At 52.0% G+C, this 15,403-nt stretch overlaps 2 protein-coding genes across 2 annotated transcripts; both read left to right on the top strand.

The window, feature by feature from the left end:
* Positions 1 to 14: 14 nt before the first annotated feature.
* On the top strand, positions 15 to 3,094 carry MRS44_002263 (uncharacterized protein; the record flags this gene model as incomplete). Its single annotated transcript, XM_065622756.1, has 8 exons — positions 15 to 165; positions 219 to 235; positions 284 to 400; positions 457 to 835; positions 885 to 1,208; positions 1,961 to 2,788; positions 2,835 to 2,956; positions 3,005 to 3,094. 8 exons carry the CDS (start codon positions 15 to 17, stop codon positions 3,092 to 3,094), a joined length of 2,028 nt encoding a protein of 675 aa, XP_065478828.1.
* A 1,095-nt stretch (positions 3,095 to 4,189) lies between these two features.
* Positions 4,190 to 14,913, top strand: MRS44_002262 (uncharacterized protein; the record flags this gene model as incomplete). The annotated part of the gene is made up of 2 exons (XM_046282530.2): positions 4,190 to 8,108; positions 8,159 to 14,913. 2 exons carry the CDS (start codon positions 4,190 to 4,192, stop codon positions 14,911 to 14,913), a joined length of 10,674 nt encoding a protein of 3,557 aa, XP_046126834.2.
* Between the last annotated feature and the right edge of the window lie 490 nt (positions 14,914 to 15,403).

Genomic DNA, 15,403 nt, shown 5'->3' with positions numbered 1-15,403 from the left:
TCGTCTTTGTCACCATGTTTCAACACCCCCACGTCTCAACCTCGGCATTGAGGCGCTTGACGAAGCTATCTAGGAGCTTCTCAACATCACTGCCACGACAAGGACCTTACGATGAAACAATTAAGAGTCTTAGGCTGAATCAAAAGAGCCGGGTAATATTTCAGGGTATGATTCGCTGCTTCTGGGGCTACAAATCTATTCACTGACCTATTCCATAGGGTTCACTGGCAGAGCGGTAATGCCCCATGACGCATGACTGGACATAGGACTGACATTTGACAAGGCAACTATAAATGCAAAAGATACTATAGAATACGGTACCAATGTTGTCGGGGGCGTCTCCCCGGGAAAGGGAGGCCAGACACATCTTGACCTTCCGGTCTTCAATACTGTCCAAGAGGTAACGTCTCGAGCATTGGTCCTCCTAACCCCCGGTCCTAACTTGCTGCAACATAGGCTATGGCCGAGGTCAAGCCACATGTCAGCGCCGTCTTTGTTCCAGCTCAGTTCGCTGCCAAGGCCATAATTGAATCCATAGAAGCCGAGGTACCCCTCGTTGTCTCGGTTGCGGAGCATGTCCCAGTACATGATATGCTTCGCGTTCATGAGATTCTCAGAACGCAGTCCAAGACTCGTCTGGTTGGACCAAACTGTCCGGGAATCATTGCACCGGAGCAGTGCCGGGTTGGCATTATGCCGTACAAGCAGTATACTCGGGGTTGTGTGGGTATTGTGTCCAAGTCGGGCACACTTAGTTACGAAGCAGTTGGGTCGACTTCACGTGCAGGACTAGGGCAAAGTATTGTCGTTGGAATGGGAGGAGATATGCTGCCAGGTGAGATATTATCACGCTCCTGAAATGAAGCCATGTTAACCCAGTCTAGGCACGACCTTGGCCGATGGTCTCAGATTATTCTTCGAACATGAAGAAACAAAGGGCATCATTGTAATCGGGGAGATTGGCGGCGAAGCTGAACTTGAGGCTGCGGAACTCATCAAAGAGTACCGCAAGACGGCAAACCCAAAGCCGGTTGTGGCCATGGTGGCTGGACGAACGGCGCCGGAGGGTAAGACAATGGGACACGCTGGAGCAGTATTTTCGGCTGGAGATATCACGGCTGGGGCCAAAGCAAAGGCCCTTGAGGATGCTGGAGCTATTGTGGTTCCCCATCCAGGTGTTATGGGCGAGAAGATGAGAGAGCTTCTCGGTATGTAGTCGTTCAGATAGCCGGTTCTCTCCAGGTGCCCCACTAAAGAGATCGGAGCTCCTTGCTGCTATATATTACCAGTTGATGCTGTTATTTCAACCTCTTTGCTTTGGATTACTCTCTTAACACGGTCTATCACTCATGACTGTTAAAAAAACTGTTCGAAAAACACACCGAGTAGTCTGTCCCGTTCCTTATGCAGGCCTCAAGACGGCTGTGGGAAAGCATATAGCCGACTAACCCCGCTTCGTCGGCTTCTTCCCCTCTCGCGGATGCCGATCATCCAAGCTCTCCTCATCATCGACTAACAAGCAATAGAATATTGAGCTTTTATAGAAATTATTATACTCACTTCCCCTATCTTTTTATACTATATAAGAATACACCGTTTATATCATGATTCTCAGTCGACGATCTGCCGCCTTTCAGAAGCATGTAAGCAAGGTAAGCTTCCTTTCAGAACAACAATGGCGCAGTCTTTCTAATGGTAGATATTGCCTAGCTGTCACCGAGAATTCAAAGAAGAAATCTGCATTTGCATGAATATCAGTCGCAGAGCTTGTTAAAAGCGGTTAGTCATGCTAGCCAGCCCATGATGTTTGACGAGAAACCTGACTTTGAGCTCTTAGGCGGGGATACCTATCCCTCGGGGGATTATCGCACAAACAGTAGATGAAACGAAAGATGCTATCAAACTCTTAGGTTAGTTGCTCGCTCGATACAAACTTTCAGAAGCTGACTGTTGGCACAAGGTCGAAACGTGGTCATCAAGCCACAAGTTCTCTTGGAGAAGAGTCAACGCTACGCCGTCAAAGACAAGGAAGACGGTGAAGGAATAGCCACCAGGATACTTGGTCATCGAACTGGATTACATCCGCTCGACGATAGCATCCCGGCTGTAAGCCGTCTTTATGTCGAAGAGGCAGTCCAGTTCGACAAGAAGTGGCATATCGCGATGACCGTCGACCGAGAGGACTACTGCCCTGTCATTAGAATAAAAGACTTGGAATCTTCTCAGGGATCGCAAATCCATGAAGAGCAGAAGAATCCCCAATACTCCTTCGGTTTCAGCCTGAGGAACGGCATTTCTGACAATATCATCGCCAACATATCGAGGACGCTGCAGCTACCGGAAACGAAGACTGAGACACTGAGAAAAATAATTCAAGGGATGTTTCGAATATTTTCTGAAAAAGAGGCCATCAACCTTCAGACACATCTCCTAAACACCGTGGATGGCCGGCTTATTTGCTCAGACTCCGGATTTTTCTTCGACGATGCAGCCCAAAAGCGACAACCCGATTTGTTCGCCTTAAGAGACTCTGCCCAAGAGATTCGGGAAGAGGTTGAAGCCGAGAAATACGGCTTGGTCTACGTCAGGATGGACGGAAACATCGGAAACGTGGTCAATGGAGCTGGCTTGGCCATGGCTACAAATGATGCCATCAGTCTTTATGGAGGCTCCAGTGCTAACTTTCTCGATGCTGGAGGGCAGGCTACGAAGGAGACTATGCTGCAGGCTTTCGGGATAATTATGAGAGACGAGCGGGTCAAGGCAATCTTGGTCAACATTTATGGCGGTAAGTTGGCAGTATTCGGCCTGCACGGCACACTAACAGTAGGCAGGTATCACCAGATGTGATATGATCGCCGAGTCCATCATCGCAGCGGCGAGTGAGCTTGGCCCGCTGCGCGTGCCAATGGTGGTGCGACTGCAAGGAACCAACTCTGAAGCCGGTTTGAAACTTGTAAGTGACTTACTATTCTCAGCAAGCCAGACACTAAGAAGTCTACAGCTTTCCGAAACCGATCTTGGTATTAACGTCGAGGCAGACTTTGGTGAGGCGGCTAGAAAGGCTGTGGAACTCGCGAATCAGGACTCTTAGGTATCTATCAAGATTAGAGAGCGAATTACAATGCATCTTCCTCATATTAAGCTACGACTTTCTTCGCCGTGCTCAAGAATCTTGAAAAATATTTGATGAGAAATGGCCACCGTCGTTGAAAGGCCTCGATCCCCTCGTAGCTCTCAGCCCATCGGGTACTTTTCCGCACAAGTATGCAAAGGTCTCCTGTCTCACTCAGACGCTATAGTCCCCTCTATTCTCCCTTTACGGCGATGAGTGAGTCTTGGCAGGGTTGGGATTTGTAGCGGTGATTATCTACCCCGATCTGGACCGTCGCTAACTGCGCGACGCGTCATATCATTTCAGTTCCTCGCACATGTGTATGTTCTAGCGAGGGCATTTCCACGACCCCGTAGGAATGCTATGAGAGCCGGAACCCGTGCGATCGCGAGGTCATACGGTCGGGGTAACTATGTGATATCAACGTGACAAAGTTACGCGCCCTGTGAGCTGCAGCCGTTTTCCTCTACAAGCGAAGCGTATGCCGGATCGGGCCGCCCCCATAGCTGATATGGCAGTAGCTTCCGCGTTGTTGAGCGCTTACCGGCATCAAATGCGACTCCCAGGTCTACTAAGTGGTCGCCCAGATGCAACCGATGCGGTGGCTGCATTAAGATATCTGCACAGCTGTTTGAAAACGGTAGTCTCGTGGGGTTGTTTCGCCACAAGGTTTGAATCCTACCTCATCACATATCGAGGTTGTTGCATGTCTTCCTATTCTTGCCTAGAGCCGCCTCCCTTTGATCCCTCTCTTGGATAGCGGCAGAACAGTGGCTGGCTGTTGTGAGGAACGTTACTGGGTGTGGATCAAGCGAGGGCCGAGAAGCAACGCCACCACTATCCAGCCTCAAGTCACATTCCTTAGCCGTGACCCGTTGGTACTATCAATTGTATCAGTATTGATAATGGCTGTAGTCTCTCAGAGACATGCCGCTCAGCCGCGGCTGACCATTTCTTCGCTATCGAGAGAAATCCCCTAAACAGGCAGTTTCCCACTTCTCTTGGCCATTGTCAATCCCTCCCATTCAAGCACTTCCTTTCACCATCTTGTACCACTCATCTTCCAAATTCGCAATGCCTCCCCCTCCTCTCGGAAGCACACTGCTTCACGTAGTGTACGCCGGTCGTGGCGATGCCTTCTACCTGGAGTATACCTATACTAATATGCTTGGTCACGAAGAGCATGTGCTCGTTCCCTTGGATGGCGGCCCCCGGAAGTTTGTTGTCGGGGTAGAGCACAATGCGCCTTACTCCAAGTATTACTTGGCTGTGGGAGAGCACATCTGGAAGGAAAGCTTCGCTGGTCCCGGCAAGCTGAAATTCGGTCCCAAAGCAATCATCAACTCGCATCCTCACGATGACCATTTGGATGGCTTGCTGTATCTCATGGACTCGCAATGGAAAGACGCCATGTCATTCAACGGACCCTTCATTCTTCCGAATCAAGAGTGCGGTGGCAAGATACTGGTGGAGGATATGGCAAAGAAACTCGGCTTCACGCAATCGTATGGATGCCAAGTACCCGGCATCAAATTTTACTATCCATCACCCAAGACTGATGACCGAGAAATCTTGTCTTTCAACTTTCCTACTACACTTGTCAACGCCGATACAGGGGTGATGTCAGAGCCAACACATCAGCTTGGGGACCGTCCAGTGATTTGGCTTCCTGACAGGGTCTCGATCGACACATCCCCTGAGAACTTGGAGAGTATTCTGATGGATGTCGACCCAAACCAGACCAAAGGAGCGGGGCGCATGTTCTTCACCGGAGACAACATTGGCCACAACATTGTTGACTGTGTCAGCGGAAAGCACTTCACCGTCTACAAGATTCAGCATCATGGCAGTCTTCGCAATACACAGTATGAAGAAACCGTTGAAGCTGTTGCCTCCCCCGTTGCTGAAGAGGCAGCCTTGTTTGCTCTGCTGAGTTTCGTCTTCAGGGAAGTCCCCGATGCCCTCTTTATCAACCCCAAAGGAGTTACGCGTATTGCCACTCTTGAAGAGTTCATCCGGAACTGCTTCAATAAAACCGAGCGGCTTGTTATCGATGAATACATGAAAGAGCTGGAGAAACGAAACCGCGCCTATCTAGAGAAATGCACCTCGGGGAAACCGGTGAAACTGATCAAGTGGGAACCCGACTCGAGGGATTTGCTCAAGACAAGACCGCCAACCAAGATTTGGGCCGACATTGTTCAGAATATTCACGATGCGGTGCCGCCCCCTGGTGGATACGGGGATAGTACTTATGGGAAACTGTTCTACTCGCCCCCTCCAAAGGAAAGGGTTAGGACAAGGCGATATGCGATGCGGCCTTGGGCCGCTTCACTGCTCGACGTGAAGAAGTTTCAGAATAACTTCAAGGCCATCCTGCTTGCCGGAAGCATCTTCCAGTTCTTCGAAACCTTTACCGCCGATGCGTACGTTTTGAGTGCCAACGGGACGCACTCTCATCCCTCGGCGGCCACCATCGCCGGCCTTGCCCTTTTGGTTCACCACAGGGATCCGCCTCAGCCCGTGCCTTTGTATGTTACGAGCGGATATGCCATCGATATGAAAGAAGTGCATTCATACATCAAGGAGATGGGCTATGGGCCAAAAAGAGTGCTCAATGGCCGCTATCTCGTTATTAGATGTCTCGACAAGGGCGTTTATATGACCATCAACGGCAACGGTGGCGCCATGGCTCCTAAGCCTGGGGAGAGTCGTGACGTGCTCGGGGTGACGCGGAACCTTCCTATCGGAACAGATGCCAGCATGGAACTTGAAGAGCTTCAAAAGAAGTTTGAGACGAGCAACTTTCCGCTTCCTGATCGACTTATCGATAGGGATGGCAGCTATCGCTACCAGATCACGGCGCCGGTGCAGCCAGGCATTACTCAGGAGACATACATGACACTTGACCAGACCACAGGAGCAGTCGGTTTGACGCCACTGCTGCCGGCGAATCCATTCATTGTTTTGAATAGTTGGACATTGGAAGCTCCCACTTTTGAGCATTATCTAGTCTCCCAGACGTACGAACCTATCAGGAAAGAGGCAAGTCTTCGCATCGGTGACCGCAAGGCCGACGGTATCACGCGTTGGCAGATCGGCTTCAGGAAAGGATCGAACTGGCTCAAGTTTTACGTCAAGGGCGACGGCACCTTTGCTGAGGTTGGATGGGATCAGAAAATTCCTATTGGCGGAAAGGATGTGTACTTCTACCTCAAAGATGTCACACCTCCCACTGCTCTGTTGGGTCAGCGGCCGTCCGCCATCACGTCCATGGTGGCTCAACCGCCAGTACCTCCTGTTACTGGGCTGGGAAGGACTGGAACTACCTTGGCCGAGTTCTGCATCGCTGCTGGCATCGACACACAACCTCCCCTCAGCGCGCTTCGGGCGTTGCAGGCCCTTGTAGGCGCCCAGAACCTTTCCGCGCTGGGCGTCACCGACGGATTTGAGAAGCTTGTTCTGCCATACCCGACGGATCTGGCATCTTCAGTCGACTTTACTGATAATGGACTCGACATGGAAGTCAACTCGGCATCACTCACCTTGAGTCCACCTACTGATGCCGTCATTGACGTAGGAGGTGAGATGCAGAAGATTGCATCTGTGGTGATGACTCTGCAGTGGCCTATCATTGAGGATCTTTCTGTCGTCACTACTGTGAATACTGAAGATGGCATAACACTCGCGAAAAAGAGGAAGCTAGCTGCAACCGCATTGCCCATCAGTCTGAAGAAGACGCTGGCTACCATGGGCGTCGATGCAACCACGATGGAGAAGCTTGGTGCTCCCAATGCGGTTGCCTACCTGACAGCAAACCCGGTCGGGCTGGTGAAACTCTTCTACGACCGCGTGCCGATGGCTCTTCTGATGGCCGGGCTGGTGGAGTTGAAGCCGGACCTTGAGCTATCAACCGTTGAAGCTTGGTACGACCCAACAGGTCTACCTGTTGTGAAGCGAGCTCAGGTAGTCTGCCTGACTTCGGCTGATACTTGGAAGTCTCTCTTCGACTTTGGTGGCATTGAGATTGTCCTGGGAGAGGTTGGGATCTTGCTGGAGGATGCCCTGTTGCCGAGCGAGACCATCACTTTGTACGGCAGTGCCATGTTCAAAACACCGGTCCCCCAAGCAGACGGCGTGAAGCTTTCTCTTTCTTGCGAGCTGAACATGGAAGGCGATGTGCAATTCGAATTCTCCATATCCGGAACCGACTCTCTCGACAAACTATCATCTCTCCTGAAGCCCGACTCTGGTCTCACAAACGCCCAAGTGCCATTCCGCAACGGGCCTCTCTCAACCCTGGCCAACACTTCTAAGCTTGCCATGACCTTCACCCAGTCTACGAATCACATAGCCGACTACAAGCTCTCAAAGATATCTGCCAGTACACGCTTTTCCGATTGGAAGGACTTCCTGCCTACCGAGTTCCCCATCAACAATCTCGTCTCAGTCACCGACGTTGGCATTGCACTAGAGATTCAGAACCCCCTGGACTCCGCCCAGCGTGCTGTTGGGGCGTCCGTGGCACTCGAACTCAAGGTTGGCTCCGACAAGAACACGCAGAAAATTGTTCGTCTCGGATTCGCGGCCAATCCTCTGGGCTCCTTTGGCGACTACGAGTACCGTCTCGCCGTGTTTGCCCCAGACTCTGGGTTGAGCATCGTGGACATCATAGCTGCGATAGGGCTGCCGGATATCACGGAAGCCCTCTTTGCCATGGGACCTCTTGTGAACCAACCTGCGAAAGAAGTTCGCATTCGATCCCTTTCCGTGGCCGTGGAGAAGAGAGACGACGCATGGAAGTTTGCAGACTGGAGTTTGGACATGGGGGTCGACAACTTTGTCATTTTCCAGGACGTATTTTCGCTCTCGAATGTGTCTCTTACTCTGGAGAATGGCAATGGTGTGCTGATGGGCGACTTGTCTGGCTCTATTCAGATTGCAACGATCATCCTCGAATGCAAGATGAGCCTCCCTACACAGTCCCGGCCAGGTATGTTCCTTGACTTAATAACGAAGCTGTCTGAATCTAACCTTGCACAGGCATGATATCCATCGAAAGTCCCAACGGCGTGTCTGCAACCGACATCATCTCTGCCTTGAAGCTACCTGACGTATCTTCCATTCCCGTTCTGGGAACTTTGCTATCGACCCAACTTGGCACGGCACACTTTACAATTGGCTATCTTCCCAACGGGAGAGGAGGATCATCTCTCTCTTGGCTTGGATCAAGCTTCACATTTGAGCTGGACCAAGTTTCTGTGACAGAGACACTCATCATTGATGGCATTAGCGTGGCCATCGGATACCACTCAGAGCATGATCCTTTTGGCCCAGGAAAAACACAGTTTGTGTTCCTCCTTAGGGCGTCATTGTTCGACAACGCCCTCGCTGCTGATATCATCTACGACTCATTGCTTTCAAAAATCGAGTTTGCACTCACATCTCCGGATCCAACCAAGATGGTAAAAATCTCGGACATGGTCGGCAAACTTCTTGGGCCATCCTTCCAATACACCTTGGAGCCACTTGTTCAGGACATGGCTATCAAGGAGGCCAGTCTGAAGCTATCGACTGCCAGTGGCATTAAGGTGCAGCATTTTAACATCGACATCTCAGACGCAGCATCTGCCGAGTTCCAGGGATTGACTATGAAGTCCCTATCAGTGGAGTACACCGCTGCTCAGGCTGCAAAGGGAGACAAGCCTGCCGTGCCTGAGAAGTTTGTGCTACAGGGATCTATCCAAAAGGGCAAGGTTGGTGCTCGGTTGACCATCGAGTGCACATCCTCGGACAGCGAGAAACCGACTCAGGTGTTATTCGTCCTTGATTCTCCGCCTGGAACGAACCTGTACCTTTCTGGGCTGGTAGATCTGTTCACGCTGTCAGATCCCTTATACGACAAGCCGGACCAGGGCCCCGACTTTACTGGACTCGCCATCAAGACTATTCAGGGGAAGGTGTCACTGCAAACAGACGCTCAAACAGGCAAAAAGTCATTGTCACTCGACTCCCTTGATGCCCATATCGAGTCCACAAGCAGCATTGAAATCTTGAAGGACCCAGCTGTCACACTTAAGAGCATCAGCCTTCGTCTACACTACGAGAACAAGGCCTTCTCCGGCCAGGTGTATGGCCATCTTGCAATTGAAACTGTCGACATCTGGGCGTACTTCAAGAAAGATGATAAAGGCAACTCGGTGTTTGAGGGACGCCTGTCACTCAACGACCAGCAAGCACCAGTGGCATTTGACAAGCTTGCAGCGACCTTTCTACCCGATGTTGCAGACTACGCCATCCCGAGTCTTCTCAACGCACCAAGAGATATTCCACTCTTTGTGTTTGGTGTGAAGTTGATACCGCACAAGTCAATTGAGGTATGGGGAACCGGGAAGCTTCCACTCAGTCTCGGCGCTTCGGGATACACGGTGTCGATGGCAAAGATTGGCGGAATGGTGCGAAGAATCAAAGGATCCGATGTGCTTGGTCTTCCTGACCAATACACCGCGTTCCTCATCGGAGAGTTACAGTTCAACACCTTCACATCCGCCCGAGCATCAGTCACCATTGGCACAGGGAAGGCGACCATGTTGACCGCTTCCATTACCTCACAGTCCTCCGCCATCGACCTGGACGGCTTGACGGCACCACTGAGCGGCGACGGATCGACTCTCAAGACAATTAGTCCCACAGGCACATCAAACATGAGCTTTGGAAGCTCTGGATACCTCTGTGTTGACTTTACAAACTCGAAGCTTTTCCTGTTTGGTCAGCTCGCTCCCCCTATCAGCGCCTATGGGATGATAATGGGCGAGTGGAAGCCTGCAGGGAAGACATCTGATCGACGCTACTTTGTTTCAGCGACGACTCAGAACCTGGGCCAGATCTGGAGCGACTTGAACGTGCCGGTGCTCTCTGCTTTTGAGTTTTCTCTAGCTGGAGGCCAGATTGTGTCATGGACGGGCACCGTCGAAGAACTCCATACTGAGCTGTCTGCCTTTGTGGCCGCAGCGCAGTACGCCAAGGTGGACGTGACGGATGTCTCATCTACGCTGCTCGCACTCCCACAGACAGAACCGGTACCGAGAGGCGGTGCTTTGTTCGCTACACTCGATCTCAAGCGAGGGGGTGTCGTCAACCAGGCCATTACAACCGGCCTCGAGCCCACGATGCCAGACCCCACGCTGGCGTTTTACGCCATGTTGAACAAAGACGAGCCCAAGCAATCCAAGTTCATGGTCTCGATGCAGAACATGTATCTCTTTGGAGGTGCCCTGCTGTTCAACGGAACTGCCGAATACTATCCCGACGGCCGAAAGCTGCTAGCACTTGGGTCCATGCAATTGACGCTGTCTACGGCGAGCTCTGTGACGCTGCAAATGGAACTGGACGTTTCCGAGAATCTGACGTCCTTCAAGCTCCAGGGAAAGCCTTCCACTGGTGACACGCTGGTCAACCCATTTGTGGACATGTTCAACGTGCAACTCAAAGCGCTGGTTTTGACAGGCAGCATACACAAATCAGACAAGGGGACTGTGTCAGACTACTCCCTTTCTGGAAGCGTGTACCTGGGGGTCGGAATCTTGCGCGCAGACCTCACTGGTAGCATCTATTTCAGCCAGGGCAAAGCCGTGACAGCGAACCTGGCGTTGGTTACCGGGCAGCAGGGGATATCTGTGGACGATGTATTCTCTAGCATCATCCAGCCCGGTGACACCAGCAGCGGCTCATGGCCATCGGGATACGGAACTATTTCTTTCCAGTCGGCGTCCATCTACTATTCCATCCAAGAATACCACCTAGGGAAGCAGGTATTCAGGAAGGGATATCACATTGCGGCAGACATTCAGATATTCGGGACTTGGTTCTCTATCACCGCTGATCTTGGAAATCGCAAGGGGATTGTCATAACTGGCCAGAAAACCGATCCCATCGACTTGGGATTCCTCCGACTCACAGGCCAGACACCAACACCACCAACACCACCGCCAACACCTCCAGCCCCGGCAGCAGGGCCAAGTGTAACGATTGACACCACTGGCAGTTCGGTAAGCCTCCCATACTCTCATCGAAGTGTCATGATTGAGGACGACGTTGCTAACATGTCCAAGACCGTATACAAGGCTGAGGTTGGCGCCCAACTATTTGATCTGCCTCAGCTCGATGCTACGTTCCAGTACCAGCAAGGCGAGGCATCTCTGAAGTGTATTGTCCAATACACGGGCACCTTCCTCGGCGTTACCAATCCTCATGTCACCATCCTCTACAAGGACGGAAAATTCTCCTTGGGTGATTGGCAGATGATTGAGGATATGCTCGACAAGGTGGACATTGCCAAGGCGATCAGTGAAGCCTCCGAGTCTGACATGCGTGCCTGTAAGAAACTCGTCGGGCTCATATTTGACAAGACCATCCAGACAAAGTTCAACTTTACTCTGGGAGATGCTTCAGCCAAGGATGGTTCGCTCAAGTTCAACTTGAAATGGACCTACGACATCACCATCGTCATCCCAGGTGCACCTGACATCCACATTCCTGGCCTGAAGCTCCCAAACCTTCCTCTCACTGTCTCACCTCCTTACAAGCTGAGTGAGCTTCACCAGCTACTCGTCAATTCGATATTGGCTAGTATCAAGGATATCGGCGCTGCGCTGCTCGATCCAGATAACGTCACACAGTTCCTGATTCTAATCGCCGTGATGAAGGCCAAGGAGTGGACCAAGGACCTTATCGAAGGACTGCTTTGCCGCAAGGCCAATACCGAGAATGTGAGGCAGCGTGGAGAAGAGATCGCTGATGAGAATGCAAATGAGATGGATAAGCCGGACAACTCTGGTAACAAGGCCATCGAGTCGGCAAAGACAACCATATCAGCTACGAGCCTCGCGACTGCTCTCGGCGGGTTGGCCACTGCTGTCGAACTCGGCCTTGACTTTGGAATCTTTATCGGGGGCGCCATTGGATTACTCACTGCCTTGATTCCGGTGTCTGATAACAAGAAGAGGTTGGAAGAGCTGAAAAAGAAAGCTACGGATCACGGTCAGAGGACAGATTCATCTGTCCAAGATGCCAAAGATTTCGTGGGCAAGGTGCTCAACTTGTCTATGACTCCGAATCCCCCGGTGTCCAAATATCTACCAAACGAGACGTACGAGTCAACCATCGAGCTCAACTGGGAAGCCAACAAGCCCAACTGGCCCGGGTTCGACTACGGAAACTTTGAGAATGTTGTGTGGGAAGTCAGGATGGGGTTGGTCGACAACGTGGATGATCCCTCGATGCACCACTTGACCTCGGACTCCTTCTCCCTCACCTACTCTGACCCTTCGTTTGCCTTTGGATCTACGGTGTATTCTTACATCCGAGCCAGAGAAACTGTTCGGGGAAACCCTTATTATTCGGCAAACTGGACACGAGCACAACCGGCTGTCCATGTCCCCTGGCTTCATCCTGTTCCGCAGGTGGAATTCCAGGTGTCTGCCGTGAAGCCTTACAGCTGCATCGTCTCGGTTCCTGATGCAGCCGCTAGGAAGTATCATGTGCAGGTGGTTGGTACCGACAGTTCATCCACCACAGTCCTATATGAGGTAGACTCTGTTGTTGCCTCTACGGGTACGATCTCTCTCGACATCGGCATCTACAACTTCATTCCCGCCAATTCAGCCACCACGGCTTGTCTAGCCAGGGTCAAGGCCGTCTCTTCTGACCCAAGCACCTCTCACGACTCGCCTTATACAGACTCGCCAATTTTGACACCTGTTGCAGCATCCGGTAACCTGCAGACTAAGTACATTGAGGGAGCAGTTGTAGTATCATGGGATCAGCCTGGTTTCGGTACCGATGATTTTGATCTGCTGGTGGTTCAAAAGGATGGCACACTGGATACTACCGTGACTCTCAGGCCCATGTCGACCACAGATGGCCAGAGACAAGTATCGCTCACGGGCCCATCCATCATTAGAGGGGCCAAGTTCACAATCGCAGCCCGCGCGAAGCCTCCACTAGCGGATTCCCTGGGACTGTTTGCATTCCTTACCTATGAAATTCCCCAGACCTTGCTGCCAACTCCCTGGATCGACGCTGAGTCCTACTACGACATTGAAAGGCAGGAGGTCAATCTCGCATTGAAGTTTGTCAGCCAGCCTCCCTCCAACCTGCAGTTTGTTCTTCAAGTCCATCCAGCCACTGGCCCTCTGCCAGACCCCATCAAAGGAATACATGGGGCCTCCTCCTTGGGCAACAACTTTGTTTCTTTTGTGGCGCCCTTAGACATTGCTACGGCTCACACAACGGCTTCCATTACTGTAGCCTCCCTTGACCCAGTTGCTGGGCAGCAGGGGGACTTCAGTGAACCCTGGAAGTTCCCAATCATCCCACAATCGCTACCTGCGTGCAAGCCTTCGGCCGCTTTCACCTCTACAGGATCTGTTCGAGTATCATGGTCGTGGGACGGTCTCACCGAGCCCATTGCACAAAGGGTCGAGATGGTTCTGAAAACTCCGGATAGGACCTTTTCTGCGACCCGTACTGTTCGACGACCTGATTCCGTCACAATCTTCACCATGGAACAGAGCGAAAACCTATTCACACCAGGGCAAAAGGTGGGCATTGAGTGCAAGTCTCTGGTTCCGAGTCTAGCAGGAGGTCTCGCAAGCATCGACTTTACCATCCCCGGTTCCAACGGCTGGACCCCTTATGCACTTATCAACGGGTTCCCTGTTGGATCTCTCTGCACCATGGCGAGCATCTCGCGCAGCGGAAGCAACAGCATCCAGCTCTGGTGGACGAGTCCTGACGGGTCCATCCAGACGGCCTTGCAGCAGAACAGCAACTGGCTAGGCTCCCGGTTCATGGGCCCCTCGACCGTGGCAAACTCTGGATCCTGCTTAACTGGCACCACGCGTAGCAACTTCCATCAGGAGATCTGGTGGATCACGGAAAACGGTGCCATCGATGGCAAGTTCTGGCTGCAGGACGGGCTGGGATGGAGGTCGCCTGGCACTGACTCCTATCCCTTCAACAAGCGTGACCAAGCTTCTACGAAAGCTGGCGGGTCAATGACTTGCATATCCAGGCCCGGCCCTCGCATGCGCATGGACGTGTGGTGGGTTGCTCCTACCGGGGCCATTGGTAACGCGCGATGGAACTCGTCTGATGGATGGGGACATGTTTTCAACGCTGCTCCTTCGGGCACGGTAGGCTTTGGAAGCTCCATTAGTGGGCTTACTGCACAAAGCCTAGATGGAACAACAGTCGACATATTCTACATCTACGAAGGTGGAGGTATAGGAGGCGCCTATTCACATGACCCCGACGCTGTCACTGGGTATGCTCTCTACAAGCTTTCACCTGTGGGAACTGCTCGGCTTGACGGCGGTTTCACCTCGATACAACTCTCTCCACAACAAATTGCCCTCTTCTGGATCTCTTATCAAGGAAGCGTTGAGATGTTTGTCCTGACGAGAAACAATTCCGATGTGAGTGGATGGGACAGGAAACGGCAAGCTCTAACCGAACATGGCTCCGCCTTGGGGACAAGTGGTATCGCCGCATTATCTACAGGTGCCAACAGGTTCTCGGTCTGGTGGAACGGGCCTCAGGGGACGTCTACGGACTTGAGGAGGATAGACGTGGACTTGGCGAAAGAAGCTGCGCAGTGGCGCGTGTATGAGCAGCTGGGCGTGGGGAGCTGCAGAAAGACCAGGACTCTTCTTCTAGGATCGGTCGACAGAGATCGGCGCCATCTCTGGTACGTTGGGCCGACTAGCACCATGAAGGGCATGTCCTTTGGAGGTTAGTAGGTGGCCTACAGCGGGGAGGTTGAGGGTTGGGAGAGCGTTGAAGTGGTGATAGTTACACGAGCCCTGTTCTTAGCTATTTCTTTTTGATCAACACATTGACTTATTCATGCTCCGTTATACTGTCCCTGCACAGGGTCCCACCAGTGGGTGTGCCAAGCTGAATTTGTAGTATGAAGCTGACAAGCCCTCTCTCCCCCCTCAGCTTCTCAGCGCGTCCAGGATTCTTTTTGGTACAAATATTGGTACCTTGAACTAATATTTCCCAGCCGAAGTACACGTCACCCTTCTTGGCCACCGTAGTCTTGAGGCAGTCAAAGACCAATCATCTGATGAGGGATCTGCTCCATATTGGATCTATTGCTGCAGTGCAACTGCGAAGTCCTAATTTGGTGATTGGCTTCAGCCACACGAGCTGCTCTGTATCCAACAGCTGAATGTAGGTGCTAACCCGGACCCGTCAGGCACCACTGCTATATTGTGGAGACCT

The sequence above is a fragment of the Fusarium solani genome (genome assembly GCF_023522795.1).
Source record: "Fusarium solani strain SB1 chromosome Unknown bctg00000001, whole genome shotgun sequence".
Lineage (NCBI taxonomy): Eukaryota > Fungi > Ascomycota > Sordariomycetes > Hypocreales > Nectriaceae > Fusarium > Fusarium solani.
The sequence above is the reverse complement of the archived record's forward strand: the minus strand, read 5'-3'. Positions and strand labels throughout refer to the sequence as shown.